Below are 25,184 nucleotides of genomic sequence, written 5' to 3'. Positions count from 1 at the left end.
AATCTGAATAAGGCACTTAATGTGCATAGGTCCTTGACATGTAATTTGACTGTGATAAAAAGTGATCAAGGTTTCAAAGGGTAATTTTCTCAAAGAAACATGAAAATTTAGTTGGCAGGTCTTCCATGACATGAAATCACAGAAGGTTTTATGGAGTACAGCTGATTTAATCTTTTCTAGGTTGTTTGATTACCATGGCCGTGTCCCTCCACCACCCCGTGCAGTGATTCCACTGAAACGTCCTCGTGTGGCTGTGACAACAACCCGTAGAGGCAAAGGGGTTTTCTCCATGAAAGGAGCATCACGATCCACCTCAAGTGGGGCCTCTTCTTCAGGATCCAAATGTGAGTTGCTCATATCTGATGAATGTTATTGTAACAATGATCCTAACAATTTCTGCAAGCAGACAGCTTCCACTATATAGCTCTGTTAGAGTCATTTCCTACCCTCAGTCTCTAGCTTAAAAAACTGCCTCAGTTACCAAAGCTTCCAGGCCTTTCCTGCAAGTCAAGGAGCACATTGATGACACTTTTGAAGGCAATTACTTCAATATTTGACCTACTTCCTTGGCCTCAGAAGAAGCCTGTTTAAAATCTCCTATCATTCTGACTGCTCATGCACCATGAGGTCTTGTGAACAGCTGGTAATGCAGCAAAGCTAATAATCTTGTTATAGACAGATGCACGTTGACTTCTGTGGAAACTTGAGGGTTGTATGTAAGCTAGTGCGGGGTGGGCTGGGAGGGGCAGGGGAGGTTGGGTTATGCATTTTTTTTTTACCAGATTCCTTTGAGGATAGAAGGAGGCAAAGTACCTTTGCCTGTTTTAAAGGAAATTCAAAACAGGACTGGCAGCTTAGGGTTATTCAACCCTTCTATAGTGAGTTGGCCTTAGAGGAGCTGACGAACAATAGGCATTCCCTCCTCCAAGCTCTTGAAGGTTTCCACTCCATAATATGTCCTGGGAACTTCATCTTCCTCTTCGTGCATCTTTCAGCACCCACCTGTCTTCCTCTGCCCCTTATGTGGAGTGATACTGTCCTTGGAAGCGTCACTGGAAGAGGAAGAGAAAGATCAGGTAGGGATCAGATATCAGAAAGAATGGAGGGACTTCCATAAAACTTTTGTAGTACCAGAGTGGCCAACAAAACATTATGCTGTCCTTACATACAACAATGAAATAAGTGACCTCCTACTGTCAGAGGAGTTAATTATGGCATCAACAGGACCCAGTTACAGATTCTGCTTGAATAACATATCCAAATCTCACACACTTGTATCTAACAAAGAAGATGGACCTCTAAGGAGCCCACAGGGATTCATTCTTAATCCTATTGTACAACCTGATGATATCAGAGACCTTGAAAAAACCCCATATAATAAACATGAATATGACTGAAAGAACAGACATGGTAAACAGAGCTAAAGATAATGTACACTCAGGAAAAAAATGATCAAGCCATCCTTGAAAAGGATAACATTCTGAGAACATTCTCTGTTGCCTATACAGTTAAATCACTTACAAGTCTCCAGTGAATGAATGGCTAGATGTCCATTACTAATAATGGAAATTTTGACACCTAGCACACGTCATGTTATGAAGCTCACTCAGACCCTAAGAAGAAGTCTGGAACTAGTAACACTACCTTTGTTCTCTGGAGGATAAGCATGAATCTAGACATTTACATACACATCTTGAAGTAATCCACTTGTCGATAAATACCTTTTGTCTTTTCTCAATACTTTAAGTGATAAATTATGTTTTCTTCTCTTAATTTAAAGGAAAGCATGCAGCTCAAGATCTTCAACCTAGAAAACTTAGAATTTAAGTTATTTTGTTAGTTCTTTTCAGCCCCTGAATCTCTAGGTTTTCACACAGTCAATCAAAGCTTTAGTAAGAATATAGACTTACAAATTCATTCATTATATCACGTTTGTTCATCCTTTACTGTTGTCCTATCCGTATGAATAGTTAGTAGTATCAGTGCATTCAATTAAGTAATTGTCCTAAAGCATGATGTAGTAAGAATGGACTTTTAGAACTTACTTTGCCTTGAAAAGACAAATTATTTTCAGATAAGTTGGTTTGTTTTTTTTTTTCATTGCCCAGAACAAGAATAACTCTAAAATCTTCTGGACAACTGAGGACCTTAGGGTATCCAGACAGATGTCAAGAAAAGCTCTCACCCAGAAATCTGGGTTCTCATTGCAGTGAATAAGACAAAGAATATTACATTAACATACAAATATCTCTTCATCAAAATTATCACCAAATTTGCTTCATTATTTCTTCTGCATTTCAAAAAAATGTTTTGTAGTACCATGTAAGGACTTAAGTAAAGCATATTACAGGATTCAACTCTGGTCCAAGTGTCCATAGCCACTTGCTATAAGACTTCCAAAACTCCATCTGCATAACACAGCAAGTGTTGCAGAACCTATAAATTATTCAATGGAAGTGCAATCAGGAGTGTCCAGGTTCTAAAAGACAGCATTATGCCCCAGTGAAAGCATCCTTCAGTGTATTCAGGTGTGATCTGAATTCTAAAAATGTCAGTCTTGGAGCCACAGGTGATAAGATCATACTTGGATCTAGCTCTTGAACACTGAAGGAAGAGCTAAAAGATGCATCACTAGAAAGATGGGTAGACATTTTGACCTTTGTTGGGTTTCTACCCTTAGTTCTTTACAAAGGCAATTGGAACACAACTGCAGAGACTATTTATTGTAATTTAATAAATTGCACAAAAAAAATTCTTGCATGCAGCACATCTTTAAAAGGAGTCAGACTCACAGTATACAGATTTTCATGCTTAATTTCCCCATAGAATTACTTCCCTTTTTGTCAAGTCCAGCCAACACATTATAAAGGTAGAAACATAATTTTGTTGACTTGGACAGGAATGTAATCAGCTTATTGTAAGACCTTTATCAGAGAAATAAAGGAGCCATTCGCTTAGAGCCTTCAACTTGGAAAGTAGAGAATGTATGTTCAGTGGCTTCCTTTGCCATTTTCTTGGAGATGTTGGTTATATTGAATTTAATATATTGTTGCCCCTCACTCTACACTGCTAATTGGGATGAACCGTTGTTTCTAATGGTAATTTGTTGCTAGCCAAATAAAGAATTTCTGCAATAAGGAGAAACTTAGTTTGTGAGAAGGAAGTTGAGTTTTAATCAAATGTAAGACCATAAAACAGATTAATTGCAGCTCAGAATAAACAATGTCAAAATGGTATTGCCCATGCTTGAAAGATTTCATCCCCAAATAGCAAAACTCTCATGAAATCACATCCTATAACATACTTTTCAGATGTAAGTAGATATCTCATAGACATAACTGTTCTCTTAGGTGTTCTCCACACTGAGACTGGATCCAGAAAATTAATATATGTCATGTTAAAGGTTATAACACAGGAGACCCCTTGGTGAAATTACCAGAATTAAAAGGACTCATTTCTGAAAGACAGAATTTTGTTGTGGCACACAGCAAAGTTGTTAGAAAAATACCAAAAACGCCTTGCTCGTTGATGAGTACATCTGCAAAAGTAAGGTCTGCCAGCACAGGAAACTCTTGTTTCACCAAAAAGTCACAATATGTGTCCTAGGTTTGGTTCAAACACACAAAATACATTAGGAATACTTTATTTATTTATTAAATCTATAATTTAGCAGTTGACAATATTTTGTTTTCTTTTTAACTCCAGACTTGAAAAGAATAAATGTTTCCAAATTACCAGAAGTAACACACAAAATTAAACTTGTCAGTGTGTAAATCACACATAGCAGTTCTTCATGTTAATGATATGAAGCAACGCATTCAGATTGCTGTATAGAACTGGGACAAATGTATTTTTTCTGACAATGTAGAAATTGAAGCTCTCAGAGTGTGCATTTTCATTTTATACATCTGAAATCAGGATGAAAATACTAATCAAATCTTTTATACCCTGTGTGCTTGAGATTAAGAAGTAGACACTTAAGATGTTACAATATGCACTGAATTATGTCTTTAAATGAATTCATTTTGACTCATACAGTTTATACTTAGCTTTACCAGCTAACCCATTTGTCAGTGATATTTAAATTAATAAAATATGGTAAAATATTTTATATTAAACATGAAGGGCTTCGATAAAAATACATGACATTTCTTTCCAAAGAAATATGAATCATGCTTTGTGGGTGAATCAATTTTTATTTATGGCATAAAATGTTACACAAATATAGCTGTAGTTCAATGGGAGCACTTTCATTTCAAAAATGTGATTGACCTTAATATTACATTTCTTGTTTTGGTCTGGGTGTAGCTTTTCTCCTTTGATGTCAGATTCATCAATGAAAGATGCGTTCAGGGAGGCCCCAAAGGGCTGGAAAGGGTCACTGAATCAAATTCCTTACTGTTACAAGTAACTGCATCATCTAACCCTTTAAGCTGCATCTTAAAGGGAGTTAGTGTTTGTATTTTTTCTGTCTCTCTTCCTTCTAATTTCTGGGTTACTTTGTTTCTCCTCTATTCATATTCATTTGTTGTGCCAACACTGTGTTAGTGTAAAAGTTTTGTTCCTTTTTGCCTTCTTTTGTCTTAGGCAAGCAAGAAAAATGCTTCTGTCACAGTACAGGCTTTCCATTTTTATGGTCATCCTCACAGCCCTTCTTCAAACATGCCTGCTAGAATCCAGTGGTTCAACCTGTACTAACTTTATACTCCCTACATAAAGACATTACATGTCTCCATCTTTAGGAATACATCATTTGACAAGTCCTAGCACTGCATTTTCCTTCTCATGGTTGCATTGTAGTGATAGACTGTAGACAACCCAAAGATAATTCTGTTACCACCTGTTTCTGCTGATGAGCCTTCATGCAAAGAGCAGGAGTTCTGCTGTTACTCAATGAAGTGTAGGATTTTTTTTCAGTGCAATTTCATCTCATAATTTTTTCTAATGCAGCATTCACTAAAATCACCTGACCTCTCCATCCATTCTAGCTGATTCTGAATAGATGTGTCTTTCGATTTTATGCAACCAGAAAATTTCACCTATTTACTTTTTTACATGAAAGTTGTTTAAGATATTTAGACATTTTGGTGCCAGTCCTTGGGGAATTTCATTACAAATTTCTTCCCCTTTCAATACGTGCATTTCTGTTAACTCCCGGTCTTATCTGTTAATAGGGGGGGAAAAACACCCAATCAAAAAACAAACAAACAAACAAAAACCCCAACAATAAGTTACTTTATTTTCCTGTTCTATTATTCAAAAGCAGATGAATAGATACTTTGGACACTTGCAGGTCTGATGTTGTGTTTACCAATAGCTTTATTGCTTCCTGAGATCAAGTAAAAAAAACCCCAAACTCATGATGTTTTAAAGGAGGATTTATGCACTCAAAGCAGAACCCCTGGAGTACAGTATTTATAATCTCTACATTTTGTCTTTGTCATAACACTACTCAAAAAGCCTGAAGTTCTTCCCAAGCCACTTACTACTGAATCACACAATCACAGAGTTGTTGACCTGGGAAGGGACCTCTGGAGCACCTCTGTTGTGAGTGCCCCACAAAGGAAGTTTCCCAGAACTGTGTTTGAAAATCCTCACAGGGGAGGGGAAAAAATAAAAGTGCCTTTTTGTTGTCTTAGATCGAGCTTCACATGCTTTAATTTGTGCTAAAGGTCTTTGGTTTGTCAGTGGGGACTACTGAGTAGCATCTGGTTTTGGCTTTGGCTTTTTCTCCTCATTCCACCTTGCACTGGGCAGCCCAGAACTGAATCCAGTACTCCAGGAGTGGCCTCACAAGTTCTGATTACAGAAATGTACTGGGTTTGACTGGGGTAGAGTTAACTTTTTTCACAGTAGCTACTATGGAGCTGTGTTTTGACTTTGTGCTGGAAACAGTGTAGAAAACACAGGAATGTTTCAGTTACTGCTGAACTTATGCAGTCACAGCCTTTTTGGCTTCTCACCCCACTCCACCAAATAGCAGCCTGGGAGGGAATGCATCTGGGACAGTTGACCCCAGATGGCCAAAGGGATGCTCCATACCATGGTATCATGCTCAGCTATAAATTAGGGAGACGGTCGGCCAGGCATTGTTCAGGAACTGGCTGGCCATCAGTTGGCTGGTGTTTTCACTTACTTCCCTTTTATTACTTGGGTTTTCTCTCTCTTTCTCTGTTATTTTCTTTTTCATAATTATTGTTGTTATTCTATTATTATTATTGTTATTGGGGTTTGAGGTTTAGGTTTTTTGTTTGGTTTGGTTTGGGGTTTTTTCAGTTAATATAATGTTCTTATCTCAACCTATGAGTTTTCTCAGTTTTACCCTTCCCAGTTTCTTCCCCCATTCTGCCTGGGCTTGGAGGGGAGTGAGCAACTGTATGGTGCTTAGTTCCTGGGTGCAGTTAAACCATAACAATGGAAAAGATCATCTCCCTCAATCTGCTGGCAAAACAGCAAAACATTTCCCTAATGTAGTTCAGGATGTTGAGCCTTCTTTGTCACAAAGGTGTATTACTGGCTCATGCTCAACTTGCTTTTCATCAGGGCCCTTCATAATTTGTCTTTACTAATTGCTGCTTACTACAGAAATACTCACTACAATATAACTGAGAGTGGAGTTTCTCGAGGAGAATGATTTCGAAGTCTTGTAAAATTCCCTACAAGATAAAAACATAGGCAACTCAAATAATTTCACCAATACTATGTTGGAAACTGTGAAAATTTGGAACTTAAGCAGATTTGTTGAAAATTGTCTTTTTTTCTTTCAGTTCTTTTAACTGTTAACTTGAAATAATTGACTATGATATCAAAACAATAGAATTATCTAGGTTGGAAAAGACCTCCAAGATCAAGTACAACTTTTGACTAAACACCACTTTGTCAACTACATCATAGCACTAAGTGCCACATTCAGTGGTTTCTTGAACATCTTTTGGGATGGTGTCTTCACAATCTCCCTGGAGAGTGCATTCGAATGTTCAAATTCTTCTTTCTGTGAAGGAACTACTCATGTCCAACCCGAACCTCCCTTGGCACATCTTGGGCAATGTCCTCTCATCCTGTCACTTTTTACCTGGGAGAAGAGACCCACTCCCACCTGGCTACAACCTCCTTTCAAGGTAGTTGTAGAGAGTGATAAGATTTCCCCTGACCCTCTTTTCTTCAGGATAAACAATCCTACCTCCCTCAGCCACTCCTCATACGACTTACTCTGCAGACCTTTCAGCATCTTCATTGCCTTAGTTGCCTTTCTCTGGACTCACTCCAGCACCAAAATGTTTCTCTTGTAGTGAGGGCTCCAGAACTGGACACAGGATTCAAGGTGCGGCCTCACCAATGTCAAGTACAACAGCACAATCACTGCCCTGGTCCTGATGGCCACACTATTTCTGACAAGCCAGGATGCCATTGACCTTCTTGGCCACCTGAGCTTACTGCTGCCTCTTGTTCAGCCAGCTGTTGACCAGCAGCCCCAGATCCTTTTCCACTGTGCTTTGTTCTTTGAATCTTCATTGTTGTGTCTGTGTTCTCTCTGGTGCTGTCTCCTTCTCAGCCTAGTTTTTCTAGAGACACTACAGGGAAGTCCCTCTGCAGCAGAAGGTTTGACCTGAGTTAACAGCAACCCTATGTATGTATCTGTTTCCTTACCAAACTCAGAAGTGCAAATATCTTCTTTGCTTATTAGCCCGGAAACAAATACCACTGTGTCCTTGTGGTGTCACTTCTGAGTTTTGACCTTTTGGGCTTCGTCAGCCATCAGTTTGCCAATCAAGGGACCATCTCTGACACAACAGCTTGGCCGCATAGAATTTGTTACCAGCTGGCTTCATGATGGGTTGCTGCAAACACTTAGTATTTCCCCTTGGACCGATTCACACCATTTCACTCTGGAATCTGCACTACCTTGCTACTCCAGCATGGACCAGCCACAGCCCCTGGGGAAGCAGTAACCTTCTAAATATACAGTTGTCAGAATCTTAACATTTTGTTTCAGATGTGTGGGATTGGACAGTGACCCGTTATTTCTCTATGAACATTTTAAGGCCTTACTCTATAAATATACAAAATAATTCTATCCAATACTGTGTAGCATATAAGATTCTAGCACAAAGTTTAGCTTTATGCTTTTTTGTCTAAGTCCTACAGTTCATTCAATATGAGATCAGAGGTTTCAGCCTATAGTAGTGTGAGATAATGCAATTTCTCAATATGAGCACACAATTAAACAAATGCATAACCACATAAAGCAACCTACTGTCTGTAGATGACATATTATGACTATAACACACATGATCCAAAGTCTAAGACAAAAAGCCTTGGTTTCAACTGCAGTGAATGTGCTACAAGCTTGGAATAAGGCTGATTTGAAGCAAACACATAAGCATTTACTACCACTGAAGAAAGCAATAGCTTGTCTGCACACTTCATCATCACATGGACTGCCCAATACAAATTATCCATGAGACACCATGATGTGATACATGCCTAAAAGTCAAGGAACAGGACTGATATAGCAAGGTGCAATCAGGAGACCCTTTTGACAGAAAGGAAACCTGTCCTTCTTCATAGAAGAACATCCCTTTTCCTGGACTCATGGAGGGCCCTTATATTGTGTATCTCGATGCTCTGGATACACACACCACCCTCAATGCACATCCTTCTACAGCAATGGCAATGATGGATGAATAACACAGCTCAGTGCTCTTTCCTTGCCAGTCCCTCACAGTGATGGTCCATTTCTTCCAATAAGAGCTGCAAGAGTGATAGCTGTGTTAGCTACTCTTGCCCTTTAGAAATTACTCTATTCTCCCATGCTAGCACAGGGTTCCCATTTTCTCCACTTGACATTTTCCACATGTTATCCTAGCACAAACAGGGCAAGTGAATCTGATTGGACTGCTTTCTAACCTTAAAAAACATGTCCTGACAATGCCATAATAATGAAGTAATTTATGAGGGCTGCAGCACTGTTTCTTTTGAAGTCAAGGCACCTCCAAAGCAGTTACTCCTTCTTACGTTAGACAATGGGAGTACAATAATGAACAAAAATGAAGAGTGATGCAAAGATTTGGAAACTTTAGCTATTAATTTATAGGTGCTGCCTTCATGTCCTTGGATGTGCTCATTAAAAAAATATATTCATATATTATCCATAGCCGGAAAAAGTACAAGAAATTATCAGAACTGAAAGCTTTTGAAGCCACAAAACACTTACCGCAATGAAGTTTTTTACTGAAACATAACATTACACTCCTGGTTTATATTACCATTTGCTCTTACAGAAAAATGCATACTGCTACTGTGAGGGATCGTTTTATTGTTGTTGCTATTATTACAAAATAGTCCAGCAAAATAACATTGCAAAACTGTGAGTTTTCTGTCATATTTCAATCATTTTTTCACTACAGGTTGTTTTTCAGTAAAAGTTACTGGATTTATGAAGAATGCCCTTGAGATGTTTTCCCTGAAATTATTATTACAGAACAATACACCTCACATGGACTCTTGCCATTAGGGCTTAGAATGCCATGATATCATAGGATTCAGCCTTTTTATCTCACAATGATAATTTCAAAAGCTAAATCTCTAAAAATACTGATATAAATGAAGGAGCAGACTATCCACTAGAGAGAAAATCAAAAAGAACATGTTTTGCTTAAGGGGGGGAAGGTTACCACAAATACAGTTTATTTCATGTTTCGCATTTTGCATTTTGCTCTCTTTCCACAGTGAAATCAGATGAGTTGCAAACAATCAAGAAGGAATTAACCCAAATCAAAACAAAAATTGACTCCTTGCTAGGGAGACTGGAAAAGATTGAAAAGCAGCAAAAGGCTGAAGCAGGTAGGTAAAGGCAATTTGTAGTGAAATGAATAAAATGAGCAGACACACCAAAGAGAACAGAAGCTTTCCAGAAATGTTGCTAGATAATGATGGCTTGAAGCAAGGTAAATTAACTCTCAGGTAGAACTACTGTTAGATTAATAACTACTGTAACTACTGATAGATTAATATTCTTCACAGAATATACACCATCATTTTAAGAATTGTTTTCTTTGGTGTAGCAGGGGAAAAACATCTTTCTTGGTGTTCTGGAAACAAAACATCTCTAAAAAACTGACTGAACAGAATTTAGTTAGTACTTGTTGACCATGGGGATGCTTTTGCTATCCACATTAAGAATTATTAGATGATTTATATCGATAATTATTGCCTGAGCAATAGGCAAGTCACAAGTTGAAGGAAAAAAATCTGTTTGATGTAAGGAATAGAGATGCAATTAAGCAGCATAGCAGGTTGTCCAGAGAGACCATGGTGGCTCCATCCTTGAAGATGTTCAAAATTCATTGGGCCAAGACCCCTTGGACCTGGACCAAACTGTGACTTTGTCCCTGTTTGGACTGGACTTGGAAAGTCCAGAGATTCCATCCAGCCTCAGCTACTGAGTGAAGCTGTGGCCTATTTGGAAAATTTGCACACCCCTAGTTCAGCTTTTCTCTGGTTTAAAATGTTTTGTTTTGAAGCAAACCTTGGGAATAAAAAAATCCAACACTACTTTATAATTTAATCAAGATCTTTATTATTGCCACTGTAGTGTTCATTTTGTTAGCTGAATGATCTCACTTGGCAGCACTTAAAAGTCATGCTGAAAGTTATAAGGTTGTATTTGCACCATGGTATATAGAGAAAACAATCTCAATTCTTATGATTGTCTGTGTTATTTTCTTTGCTATTTCCTTATATATCATATGGTATATCTTTATACAGGAACTGTATTTTGATGAGAGCCAGCAGGGAAATGGCAACTCTATCTCATGAGAAACTTAATGATTTTTTCCCTGCTCCATTCTGTGATGGAAACTTTTTATGTATTTTGTGTGAAACCTGAAAGAAATTCTGTCTCGGAAGCCACAACTGCCTGAGTGACTGGATAGTAGTGAGTTGCATGAAGCCAAAAATCCCATCAGGACACTAAAGAGAGTTCCATCAAGACTATTTAAAACATTACTGGGAATTAGCGGCTGAGGGCCATGAACTTGACACAGGCGAAATAAATACTTAGGTCTGGATCCCTCCTGTTTCCAAGTAACTTTATAAAAAATAAAACATCTTAAAAAATAAAATACCATTTCTTTGCAATCATTTTCTAAGTCTCTTTTGATATGAAAGGACCAATCCCTCAGCTGTTATACTTCATCTCACAAAGCTGAGGGGGTTTTTCAAGTCTAAGGTAAACCATTAGTACAGAGTGTGATTATCTCTTTCAGGAGAACTGTATGCAACATGTATTCATTATAGTCTATTTTGACCTCTATGTAAGTTAGATAAAAGTTGGTATAATCAGTGAAGATCTAATTGCAAGGCACTCCATTGAATCACTTGTGTACTGAAATACTCTGAGATGGTGCATCCCTAATTTTGGGAGCTTTTATATAAAATCCATTACTATGCAAAACAATCTGCACATCATTGTACTTTGATATCCAATTTTCACTTCTACTAAAGGACTGTAGTGAACTCATTTAAATAGAAATCAGCTCAAAGAGGAAAACGTTGATTTGTATTGAATCACAATGTTATGCCTTTTGGAGACATGCAATGAATATCCTGAGATTAAAAACTGGTTTCATTTTTTAAAACATCAGGTGCAGAACACATCCCCATATTCCTTTGCCTCACTTTGGAGATACCAGTAAGCATGGAACCCCATTTAAGTCTCCTGAGCTGATGAGGAGGGTTATGTAGTCTGGGCGGTTAGTCCACAAATGATTGATTTCTCAACTAAAAGATTTGTGTAAGCTACATCAGTAGCTTAACTATTTCATTTACAGTGTCAGATGTGTGATGGTGACATTATTTTGTTCCTTCCCCATGGTTTGGCAATATTATTTCTTACTTTCCTCTGCCAGAAGGTGTGGTCTCGCTATAATTGGGATCAGAGAGAGGATCTGTGTCATTTACACAAAACAAAAATCAAGCCATCATCTTGCCCTTTTGGCTTTCTAAGTTTGAATCACTATCATGAAGAATATTTAATGTTTAATCTTAAAAGCTGTTACATCTGTAGGAATGTGACAGATTACAGGCTGGACAAGCTCAGTGAATACATTGGTTACTTCTATACAGCTGCATGAAAACTCTACTTACAGTACCACTTGATGTTCTGCCTTTGTCTATTATTAAACTCTGACTATTCCAATAGGGGGAATGTAGATAATAGGATTTCCTGTACACAGGAAAACGGTAGGAATAGTTCCTTTGTTTGTAAAAATCAGAATCAGGAAACTAGGAATAAGAGGTTCTGATGTGACAAAATTGTTAGGAAATATTGTTTCTGAGACTAGGGCTGAAATTTAGGAACTTAGATTTAGCTTCTCAGAAGAGCTCAAAATAGTTGGGTACTGAGATGGTATTTTAGACTCCCCTGAAGAACCCAGACTATGTTCTCATTAAGACAAATAAGTAAGTGACTTAATCTTTTAGGAGCTGTATCCTCAAAAGTTTCCTATTTAAATGTACTGAGTCTGTCATTTCAGCCACTCTTTTTTAAAACCCTTGTCCAAAGCTGATTCAGTTGCCACTGCCACAGCTGAGGGATCTCAAAAATGGCTTGAGACAAGAAGTGATGGGGCCATACATAGTAAGCATAGGTGATTCAATCCACATTTCCTGGTGCAGCAAGGCAAGTAACACAGTGAGTTATAATGGTATGCACACTATTGTATGAAGCATCTTACCAACAGAAGAGGAGACTCCATGGGCTGAATCTTCTACTAATGCATGTGACTGAAGTACTGTTGAAGCAGCTGTCTAAGATGACTTTTTATTCTTTAAATTCAGGAATCTTACTGAAGCATTAAGTGAAGCATTAAGTGACTAAGGAAAGAAAGCTTAGTTGTTCTCTGTTTCAGTAAACCAATTTGCAAATGAGGGACTAAAGAATAAGAAGGACTAAAGAGATGAATGAAAGTGGCAAAATAAATGTGCAAAGGAAAAAGATAAAACAAATGTCTTAGTTTAAGACTATGTACAGAAAAATACAAGCAGATTTGAATGGCATATATATCTGGAAATAATTTGTGGGAAAATAATAATATGTTCATCAAGCTGAAAAATTTAGAGCTTCAAGGCAATCCTTGATTCATTGGCTGTCCAACAAAATAGCTGATGTACTATTACTATTACAGAACAGTGAGTCTTACAAAAGAAATAAATATTTTTGTTCTAGGAATTCCAGTATTGATCACTGTCATACTGAAAAGACATTGCTTTTCTAGCTACCAATGCAACCAATAATCTGGTCCCTATTCACTTTGTGTACATAAAGCTTTTCATCTAAACTCCTGATGTCTACAGGAATAAGACTTTGATCCCTTCAACCACTCTTCTTGCCAGTCAGTTTCTAACATTCCTCCATCAATTCTCTTCTGGATTTCTGCTGGCTGGATGAAGTTCCTCAGCATATGCAGGAGTTTCACAATATTTAATCACAATAATGCAGATAATCTGCACAAAGCCAATCAAACCAGATTCATCAGGCCTCCATGGAAATGGTTTTTCTTTTCATCACTGAAAAAAAATATAGGAAGCCTATATCTGAGTAAATGGAGAGGGGCATTCTCCAGTTACTTCAGCATGTTATACCAATGAGGAGTAACTGCTAATTTACTCCATAAAAAAAAAATTAAAAAAACCTTAGTAGAAGGATTTGTTGAATATCTGTGTGGTTGTTGAGATATAATCACAGCAAATTCATGCAAATTCTTGTCCATTTATTGGCAATTAACAGCCTTCCACTTCTCAGAGCATAGAGTTTTATGTACTTTTCATTACCTGCATATAAATAAATATATGGTGACTATGCCAATTGGATTTCCAAGGCAAAGTCAAGTATAGAAAATCAAAAGGATGAATCCACTGGTATATTAAGCCTCCCTCCACTGCATGGGATAAATGATAGATGACCATATTGATACTATGACTGATTTATACATTAATTTTTGAAAACAAGGTTTGCCTGGTAGATATTATTACACTGAGTTTTACGGAGCTAGCACATGTTGAGATGGGAAGCTTAGGCTTCTTCCTCATAGCATTTTCCTTTGCCACCAATAGGAAAGGTTACTGAATCTCCATAGAGTATGCTTTCCTTACAGAAGCCCAAAAGAAACAAATGGAAGATAATGCTGATTTGATTCAAGAGGAATGCATATCAGAGAATGCAGATAACTCTACGGAAGAGCCAATTGAAGGAGGGCCAGATGCAGATGGGGATGGAGAAGATATGACTGATGGGATAGAGGAGGATTTTGATGAGGATGGCAGCAATGAGCTGGTAAGGAATAATCATGCCATATCTGTCTATATGGTTCTTCCAAGTAATCACAGAGAACCAACAGTCTGGTTTAACAAAATAAACTCACAGAAACACTGTGATGTTCTGTAACTAGTCCCTAGTCCTACACTCTTCATACACTGCAGTATCAATTAAGAATAGGAACCTCTGAGGAGAAATGAGAAAAATATATTTTACTACACTTGGTGATTTTAGAAAGTTAAATGCACATTAAATTGGTTTACTTTTGTTATTTTTCATTTACTGAAATGTGTGCTAGTGTGCTTTATTACTATTTTTTAATTGGAGCATTTCAAAACTAAGTAAGAATGTAGAATGGTGAACTTTTTCATTAGTAAAAATGTGTTCCCCCACAGTCCGCAGTCCCTATCTTCTATGTGTGTACTCTGCATGTTGTTTTGGCAGATACAGTATTTTTGATCAAAGAATTTTTCCTTGAGACCTGTTTGGCTAAGGTTTTCAGCCTGAGGCTGCACCTTTCATGAAATGCCCATCATGGTGCTAAATTCCTAAGTTCTTCTAGAGCAATATTAAAAAATATTTGGACAGTCAAAGTTATACCTTTTTATGCATTCCTCATAAGAATGGAACAGTGACTTTGGTTTAGATTCCATAATACTATCCCTCTCTTCCTGGATTTCATCTTCTTCTGCTTTGAGCAGAAAGCACTTCTGTTGCTTACTGTCATTGCTTACTACTTAGCACACATTTAATCATGTGTGCACTGTAAAAATCATTCAGTGAAGTCAATACCATTCAGTTAGCAAGGGACCCAGCTGAACCAGCAGTAAGTCTGGAGCAACAGCATGTGAATAATCAGTGTTTTTTACTGCTTATTGCAAATGCAATTTAAACCTACTTGTAATTTGCAGGTTTGTGTCCCTTTAGCCAGCACAAGACTCTCTTGAATTTATATATGTTGAACAGCATTACACTCAGGATATCCCCAGAAGCTATTAAAATCCCCTCATCCTTTAACATGTAATGTAGAACAGATGACATTGTATCTTTCTCAAAGGCATAGGTTCTCCTGTACAGGTATGAGGAATGTCTATAAGAAGCTGTCATTCTGAATTTGTAGGAAGTTAAAATTTTATCATTAATAAATAGTTATAATCTCCCATCATGGCTAATACCTGACCAGCTGAAGTGATATTAGCAATAGGGGTGACCACAGTTTAACAAGACCGGTAGGTTTTACAGTAATTAGGCATTAGACTCCCTGTCACAGACAATTAAGAGGGGATGCTAACATACAGTGTATTAGCATCTGATTGCTCAGTGCTGTCCTTTCACCCTGTTTGTATAGCATATTTAGCATATATCTACAATATATAATAACGCATGATGTAGAAGAATTTTTTCATCTATCAAAGGCCTCAGTAGAAAAGAATCTAAAAAGCAAACAGCATGAGAAGACTTCATTAACTGTGGAAGTCTGGAATTGGCACAGCCACATTTGCACACCACTGCTTCCAAGCTAAAAGGCCTTTCCAAAATTTATGTTATGGGATTAGTTGAAACGTAGCATATGGCAGAAAAAGCTCCCAAGACAGCTCAGAGGTCTGAGGCACACATCTAAGGCATGGTGGGGAACCAGCTCCAGTTTTAATGCATGTCATTACTAAGTGCATGAGTGATGGGAGGAGACGGTTCACTCACTGAATGTGGAGCGTGGTGTTCTCTGCCTTGCACCCTAGCATGGGTGGTATCCCTCCAATCCCGACATGATGGTAGCAAGAAAAGACCAAGGAAGAGGACTTACGTGCATTGTCTCAGTCAGGTGCAGTCCCATCCAATGCCAAGGCAGTGGAGTCAGACAGCCTCATGCCTTCCACCTTCCCAAAGGCTGGAACCCTCTAGCTGAGAAGCTGACAGTATTACAAACTTTAAAGCTTAGAACCAAGATTGTCACTGGTATTAAATCCCTGTGCTTTTCATTCTCCTTTGCCATTTCCATCAATGGAAGTACTATTTGGAAGAGGTCACTTCATCTTGGTTTTCCTACCTGCTAGGATGGGGTAATAACGCTTTCTTTTGCAAAGCCTGGGGAGATCAGTGAATGCAAAACTGGAATGGATGGGATAAAGGATTGCTTGGCAAAGGAGTCTTCAGAGAAATCTCAGGCTATGGATGTTTTCCACAAAAAGGCTATTATAAACTGAATTATGTATCTTTCATCTATAGTTCTTACCCAAACAGTCAGCAGTATTGGCCAGTACTGATGATCTGTAGATGGTAGTTTTTGATGCATACTGTAATTTAGACTTTCTTACACTTGTACTCTCATACATTTATGTAGGTATAATGACCAATTCCTATAGATTTACTTTCTACTCCAGTCATTGATAGTTGTATAAAGGAAAAGTCAGTAACAATACTATTAAATAAGTAGTGAATAACCGAGTAGGAATACTTGGGACTTCATTCTGCTTCTACCTGTTCTGTGCCCTGCTATCTGAAATTGCACTCTTTTTTGTGAAAAGTCAAGGAGATGTACAAGTTTGTTATAAAGCAAGCAGTTCTAAGTGATATTGTTATTCTGTTTTATAAAAACTAAGTTATTTAGGAAAAGAGATGACTAATAGCAAACATGTCATTTTGGAATGGAGCCAGTTACAAGTCTTTTGAGGGAAAAAGAAAAGGTTTTTAAAGCATGAAAAGTGTTAAATGTAAAACAATTAAGACAAACTTTCCATGGGTAAAATCATAACCTTGGACTCAGAATAGTAAATATCCCTCCAAAGGGCATTTCTTAATGAAATCTATAATGTTTTCCAAATATAAAACTAAAGGGATTCAGAAAAACATTTAAAAAATATTTTCTTTCATCACTAAGACCAGTAGAAAAAAGAGGAAAATATTTTAAATGGGGATAACTGTTGCTCTGAAGCCAGTTCAACATGTAAATTTAGTTGTGAGTCCACTAGAATGAAAAAAAAATATTAGAGGGAGAGAAAACAATTATTTAAATATAGATCTTAATCTTTATTGAGTTCTTCAGATTTAGCTGTAAATCTTCTGCCAAGCCATTTCCCAAAACCTGCTGCAAGTTTGCTGAACAGAATTCTGTTCTCCTAGGACTGTAAGTAAAGGAAAATGTTCAGTAAGGACATACCCACTGCCAGAGTCCAGATGCTACCAGAATGGAGCCTCTGCATCTGTGTATGTGAATCTGCATCTTAGCACTAGAGGACTCAAAAATATATTTCTTTCTCTATATCTAATTCTAATTTGCAAAGGGAGTGACTGTGCAGGATGTATGCTGTGGGTTTAGGTGGTAGGATCACTTCTCTAAATTCACACCCTGTCTTTTCAGAGGAACAGGTTACTGCACATTAACTGAGTGATGGCAGCTGTCCTCATGCCTGCTTTCAACCTAGATCAACTTTAAAGAAAGACATAGGAGCTTAGTCTGCAGTCTGAGTTAAGTCAGGCATGGATTTAAGAACACTTCAGCCTCTTCAGTTGTCTGCCTGGCTGCACATGCAAAACAACATCACATTCAACAGCTGCACATCTTCTTCATTCACCATCAAGACCAGGATGTTCATCCTTGCATTGTAATTTTCTATGGACTAAAGGCATGCCCGCAGACAGTTGTTATGCATCAGCTGAAGTGTGAAAAAGTCTTATGCCACAATAACTTGATCGCTCATCTGAACTCTAATTCAAGACATACTGCATTTGAAGCACCTACTGCAGTCATCCAACATCACGTCTTGGAAAAGTTTGGTTTGTACTATTTGCCCACAAAAATGTCTCAGTAAGTGTCTCCAGTGCTGCAGACACTACAGCTTAGGATGTTCTTAGAACAGTTCCAAAAAGAATTTTGCTACGTTGACATATTGGAGAGTTCTTTAAATAGTGATTTCAAATACTTGATCCACCTATGGATGGATATGTCAAATAGTTGACTTCAACTTGCTCAGTGAACTTTGCCATAAGCTTCCCACCCACCTGCTCTTACATGTTGACCTCTCACTCCCCCTTGTACAAGGGCATGCATATATTTTAGTAACATATATATCAAATAGTCACTAATTTGGTACTTTACGATTTGTGTCACTAAACTGACCATCAGAGGTAGCTGGAGGGGTTGAGAACTTCAGGTCTGTTTCCTTTGCTCCTTTTAAGTAAAAAAACAACTAGTTGGTTATTCAGATTTTACTGGACCTGAAATTCAGGCTTCCTGTCTGCTCTTAACATTAAAAAGTTCCTAGCAGCCATGAATTTGAAATTTCAGTGTTCCTTCCTAATGCAAACATATCCACTCATTCATTTTATTTTAAATTTTCCCTCAACAGTGTTAAGAAGAATGAAACACAGCTATGCAGCTTCCCATCCTGTCTTAGGGAAAACAAGACCCTATGAAGAAAGGACCTTTCTTCATGTTTACTAAGTTCAGTTCATATTCGGATCACAAACAGGCCACAAATCATTGGAGCACAAATTCTCAGTGACAGCAAGCAGGTTTTAGGTGTCTCCCATGGCTTTAAATTGTAAGTAGTGGGAAGGAAATTAAAAAAACCCTCCTCTTATTCCTGTGGCTGCACAGTGGAGAACAGCAAAGTCACCTTTGCAACACAGTCCAACATATATTTGAGAAGCAGCTTGTCCTCAGTCCCTCTATAGCAACCCCTTCCTTACTAGAAGTAGCATTAGCAGAGTGTGGTGGGGCTGAGAGCTTGCAGGAAAAATATTTCTGAATTAGCATGCATTGGTGGTTTCCTTACTCTGCTGATTTAGCAGATGGACAACCCAGTGCAGTCCCAGAACATTTAATATATCTTCTCTGATTTTGTTTCAAAGGGTGCTAATGGATCATCGAGGAAGTACCAATCAAGTCTTCATAATCCTCTTGTAAATAACAGGTGGCATCCAGTAAATTACCTGAAAGCCTGAAGTATTGTAAATTTAAAAAAAAAATTACTTTCAGCCAATGCTTAGTAAAATACCAACAAAATAATTAATTGGAACAAGTTATACACAAGCACTCTTATCTGTATTACACTGCCTGACAATAATAGTTTCTATCAAGCTGTCAACCTTTCATAGTAACTAACTATAGTATTAATAGCACAGTAGTGGTTTAGAAGTTAAGCATTCAGTAGAGCAAAGAGTGTTTTCTGGTGGAGCATGCAATCCAAATTATTTCAAATTCAATAGATTTATGGTGTCATAACTCAGATCAGACCCTGGTTAGTGCTTGGTTAGAATTTGAAGGATATATTCACAGTCACAGCATTGTGTTTTTATCCTGGTATAACTATGCTAAAAGTAATGAAGCTATAAAAGCATTATTAGGTGGGAGTTCCACAATAATGAGTCAACTTTAATGAGATGCTTAAGATGCATTTTTATTACATTATTTTAGAATCAAAGATACAGAGACTGTAAAAGGCCCAGTTCTGGTTGTGATGTAGATATAAAGAAGTTATTTCAATAACAATTATAATTTCCTTTCTATTAAGAACATTTCAGTTGCATTTACCTCTCAGGGATATTTAATTTCTTACTCTTGTCCTTTCCTCCACCTCCGCAGTGCATGATTTCAGTCTATCAGGTTTGTTTCTAATGCCTGATAGAGAATCATATTTCAGACATAAATAACAGAAACTGCCACAAACATAAAACTCAGGATAATCCTCTTGCTGCATTGAGTTTCATTATGCAAAAATAAAGTCATTAGGATATAATAATAGCGATATTTCTTGTAGGAGTTGATGTAATTACCATTCAAATCAATGGAACGAACTAGTGTGTTTCCCTCTTGTTGCAAATGGGTGATTTAGATTGCTGAAAGGTCCACTATCAAAAGTATTAGCAAAAGTGGGTTTAATATGCTGTTATAAAAGTGTGACTTAGCAAAGTTCATTGACAAAGTTCACTCTATTATTGTTTGGCACAATGATTCAAAACTACCAAGACACAAATCCAAGTTAAACAAACCAGAGTTACCACACTAAAAGGTTCTGTGGAATATCAGTCACTTCCCAAACATCTGCCATTGGTAAATGGTCTGTCTGCCTCAAGGAGTAACCTTGAGAGGCATCCTGGCTCAAGGGGAGACCACTACCACCATTCATCCAGGCTTCCTGGCTGGGAGAGCTCAAAGAAGGCTCACTTAGGCTGTCATATTTGCAGAATAAAATGGTTGGATTGTAGTCAAATTACTTACAATGGGAAAGGTATCCATGGGACTCCTTGTATCCACAACTTTCTTTGTTCCTTGTTAAATCAGGTAACCCACCTGGTGGATGAGGGGAAGGCTGTGGATGTGGTCTATCTAGGCTTCAGCAAAGCCTTTGACACTGTCTCCCATAACATACTCCTGAAAAAGCTGGTAGCCCACGGCTTGGACAGGGGCTCTCTCTGCTGGGTTAAGAGCTGGATGGATGGCAGGGCCCAGAGAGTGCTGGTGAATGGGGCTGTGTCCAGCTGGCAGCCAGTCACCAGTAATGTCCCCCAGCTGAGCCCAGTTTTGTTTAACATCTTTATTGATGACTTATATGAGGGGTTTGAGTCCATCATTAGCAAATTTGCAGATGACACCAAGTTGGGAGTGTTGATCTGCTGTAAGGCAGGAGGGCTCTGCAGAGGGTCCTGGAGACACAGGCTGATTCCAATGGAATGAAGTTCAACAAGGCCAAGTGCCGGGTCCTGCATTTTGGCCACAACAACCCCATGCAGCACTACAGGCTGGGCACAGAGTGACTGGAGAGCAGCCAGGCAGAAAGGGACCTGGGAGTTTGGATTGACAGGAGGCTGAACATGAGCCAGCAGTGTGCCCAGGTGGCCAAGAAGGTCACTGGGATCCTGGCCTGTATCAAGAATAGTGTGGCCAACAGTACAAGGGAAGTGATCCTTCCCCTGTACTCAGCACTGGTGAGGCCACATTTTGAGTATTTTGTTCAATTCCAGGCCCCTCAGTTCAGGAAAGATATTAAGGTGCTGGAGCGGGTCCAGAGAAGAGCAACAAGGGCTGGTGAAGGGACTGGAGCACAAGTCCTATGGGGAGAGGCTGAGGGAGCTGGGGTTGTTTAGTCTGGAGGAGGCTCAGGGGTGACCTCATCACTCTCTACAACTGCCTAAAAGGAGGTTGTAGCTGGGTGAGGATTGGTCTCTTCTCCCAGGCAACTAGCAGTAGAACAAGACGGCAGGAACTTATGCTCTGCCAGGGGAGGTATAGGTTGGATATTAGAAAGAAATTCATTAGAGAGAGCGATCATTCATTTGAATGGCCTGCCCAGAGAAGTGATGGATTCTCCATCCCTGGAGGTTTTTAAGATGACACTGGATGTGGCACTTAGTGCCATGCTCTAGTAATCACAGTAGTGTTGGATCAAGGGATGGACTTGATGACCTCGAAGGTCTCTTCCAAACCAATTGTTTCTATGATTCTATGAAATGCTTCTTAGTTTCCCACGAAAAGTTTCCTGCTATTCATGTGTTAATTGCGCGACAGGTGTTCCAAGCTCATACACTTCAATGCTCACTGTGTCACTCTTTGCCTTCATGTGTCTTCAGAGAATAGATTGCAGCAAGAGGAGTTCTTGGGCTATGGCTCAGGCCTTTACCTTCTTAGAAGTCTAAACCAAAGTACCACTAGTTTGGTTAAGGGGTCGAGTGTATCTAGCACATCCCTCCTTTAAGTAGCTATAGGGAAATTAATTCAATTGCAAATCTTTATTAAACTCTCAAACTTTCCTTGCTTTCATTTTTTTGTATGGAAGTCAACAATGAAAATACTCAGCTGAGAGTAGAATAAGATCTACAGAAAAAAAACAACAAAAATGTATCTGATAAATTTCATCTAGTTCAAACCCAATTTTGCATATCTCAAATTTCAAGACTGATCAAATATGTGACTATATGATAGTATTGATAGTACCTAATGTATTATTGTAATTAAATGAGATTTAAAACATATGAGACCAAATCTTCCATTTTGAGTCAAATTAGACTGATCAGGCTTGTCAAAAAGATCAATAGTTAATGTGACAACTTATACAGGGTACTACTTAGAAAAAAAGTGACAAAATTTCTAATTAATGGCAATGGCTGAAGCAATGTTTTGCAGAAATCTTATTCAGCTTACTTTAAAAAGCACCAAGATCAAGCAAAATTTTGTCTTTTCTATGCACTGAACATTTAGACTTCATTGAAATCTTGCCTTCAGTATCAGGGGAAACATGATGCTGTTCATTCCTAAGACAAATGAATAGGTAAAGATTGTGTTCACTTGATAAATGTCAGTGCAAGATGTTTGTACTTGAGCAAGCTAAGAAAGTCATTAGAGGCAGCATACCCGACAGATACTAATTTGTTCTAGCTTCCAAAGCTGCAGTAAATCTAATAACCTGCAACTGAAAAGATCGAGAAAATAATAAAAGCATGCCAAAAAATCAAAAATTGCAAGAAACTTTCTGACATGTCTTTTTGTTATATTTAATATATGCAATATAACAGTAGACGTGTTTGCTGTTCACCTGCTGTTGTACAAGTTATTGGAAGGCCCTTGCTACTGGCTCCTCCTCCCCATTTTTCCTGGCAGTCAGTTTATAAGAAGAAGACTTCCTAAATGGTGTTCAGGCTTTTAACCAGGTTAATTCTGACTGACTACATAATTTTTTCTATTTATTATTTAAATCCTGTCCTCTACATATGACATGGGAACCTGCAGAAAATGCAAGCGTTGTCATGTGTTTTGTGTCCCTTTCTACTAGACTTTCCTGCCCATAATGGTAGTTTTGTAAAACAAATAAGCGAAATAATTTCGTTGAATTCACATCTGTTCCTCTGAATCTACTCTGTGTTTAGTTCCCAATTAAAAAGAAAACAACAACAAAAACAACCCCCCCACAAAAAAACCTTTAAAACCATAAAACTTTTAAAACATTAATAATGCAAACAAAGTAGTTAATTTACAGCCATTCGAATCTTACAGATTGGTGCAAAAGACCTTGAAAATAATGGAGGGTTTCTTCTGTTTATCTCATTTTTAAAGTAAAGTATGGAGGATCAGGAAGTTTGAGTTCTGTTCTCAGCTTTGACCCTAAAATCATGCAGTGGGCTATGTGTTTCAGAGGGCTGGGTGTGCAGGTAGACTCAGCCACTCTTTCTGAGTTCAGACCACCCGATGCCTTTGGCTCTACATGCAAGAAAGAAGCATTCACAAAATATATTTGTTGACTTGCCTGAAGTTTCAGTCATCATTTAATAAGACAGTCATGGTGCTTGATGTTTTCTAGACACCAAAATATTTACTTTTAATGGTTCAATTTCATCTATCAAAAACAACTGCTGTGCCCCCAATTTAAAAAACAAAAAACGTCAAACCAAACCACATACCAACCTGTGAATTTAATCGGAGGCAAATAATGTTGTCACATCAGATGAAAAATTCTCTCAGACATGTAAACAAAATAATTCCATAAATTATATTAACTCATCTCTGGTATAACATAATTGACCTTAATATTCAGTATTAGTAGCCTCATTATATTTATTCAGTCTAAGTAGATCAGACTTAGCTCCACAGATTTTGCCAGACTAAAATTTATGAGCATAGAGTAAAACTCTCAGTGCAGCACACAAACAAGGACAGCCAAAAATATCACAAGTTTTCTGCTGTATCTTATGGCTGATAAAGAATCATCAGAGTTATTTGAAGTAACTCAACACTTTAAAAATTAATAATTAATTCAGTTTCCACCCACAAATATTTTTGCTATTGTAATTTTAACTAATTCTAGTGGAGCAGCTCTTCTTTTACTTCCCTCTGTTTTGACTCCAGTAAACTTTGGTTGACTTGTTGAAGGTGCTGGGTTGGGTTTAGTTCACCCATTATTTGCAATCAATGTTTCCCCAGTCCCAGCAGGGAGAATAGGCATAGAAATAATAACCTAGTATAGATACCAAAGCACCAGTATGAGGTACATTGAGAAAGTGGCAGATGAAAAGGAGAACACTGGTGTTTTCTAGGCTCTCACTGGGACACTGAAATCCTCTGGAATAACTCAGGGTTAGTGTTTGGCTATGGATTTGAGTCTATCAGCTTAATCACCAAAGTTTTAGATTTAACTGAAATCGAGCGATTGTCATGCTTCACACATTTTTCTTAGTATGTTAGTCTTTGAAGGCAAAAAGCTTTAGTTCCCCTAGAAAACACTCATTTCACAGGCTTTATCAGTATGCCTGAGCCTCAAGAATGCTGAATGAAAAACCCTCAGAGGAAATATTTTTCTACTGAAAGTCTTCACACGAGTAAAGAGGTGTAAACACTGAAAGCCAAAAGGTAGTTATTTTTCCATATTAAAAGCCATAAATTTTAAATGTTTTTATTTTTTCAAGACAAATTGCAGAGCCACTGCAGTTAGTGACCCAATTATTTCAAAAGGTCTCTGTTTTTTTGAGGAAATAAAAATGTGTTACCAAGAAGATTTTCTGCATGATTAATATCAAAACATGAAAGGCAGATTGAATTTATCTGTACATAGGCATTTACAGACCTCAGAGAAGGGAAGTTATTTAGAAGGTGATAAAACTGTAATTACCATTTCAACAAAAAAGCAATCAGTGAGGAATAAAACAAGCTCAGTCTGCCAAAATGAAGATTTGGAAGTTAATCAAATGCCATCTTAGCCAGTCTGTCATGCTGTTATGTGTATCTGAAGTTTCCAAATTGTTGTTGCTGTTGATTTCTAAAACTACACTACAGTAGTCTCTCAAAATGGGTAAGGAGTTTTCCAGCCCTAATAAATAGAGATTTAAAAGGCTAAATTCTTCTCTGCCTCCTCTATGCAGGTTTATGCTAATCCCTTCT

The 25,184-nt window shown here is 37.9% G+C and overlaps 1 protein-coding gene across 3 annotated transcripts in view; it reads left to right on the top strand.

The window, feature by feature from the left end:
* Positions 1 to 25,184, top strand: part of RALYL (RALY RNA binding protein like) — a 370,788-nt gene that overhangs the window by 337,441 nt on the left and 8,163 nt on the right. Inside the window, exons 7-10 of one of the 3 annotated variants that reach the window (XM_071554273.1) lie at positions 181 to 344; positions 996 to 1,076; positions 9,730 to 9,843; positions 14,157 to 14,335. In XM_071554273.1, the coding sequence (XP_071410374.1) occupies positions 181 to 344; positions 996 to 1,076; positions 9,730 to 9,843; positions 14,157 to 14,335 (538 nt within the window). Of the gene's footprint in view, positions 1 to 180; positions 345 to 995; positions 1,077 to 9,729; positions 9,844 to 10,767; positions 10,996 to 14,156; positions 14,336 to 25,184 lie in introns of those variants that run through there. The other 2 variants (XM_071554275.1, XM_071554274.1) reach the window with 2 other exon arrangements.

The sequence above is a fragment of the Pithys albifrons genome, chromosome 4 (assembly GCF_047495875.1).
Source record: "Pithys albifrons albifrons isolate INPA30051 chromosome 4, PitAlb_v1, whole genome shotgun sequence".
Lineage (NCBI taxonomy): Eukaryota > Metazoa > Chordata > Aves > Passeriformes > Thamnophilidae > Pithys > Pithys albifrons.
This window is presented reverse-complemented; position numbering and strand designations above follow the sequence as displayed.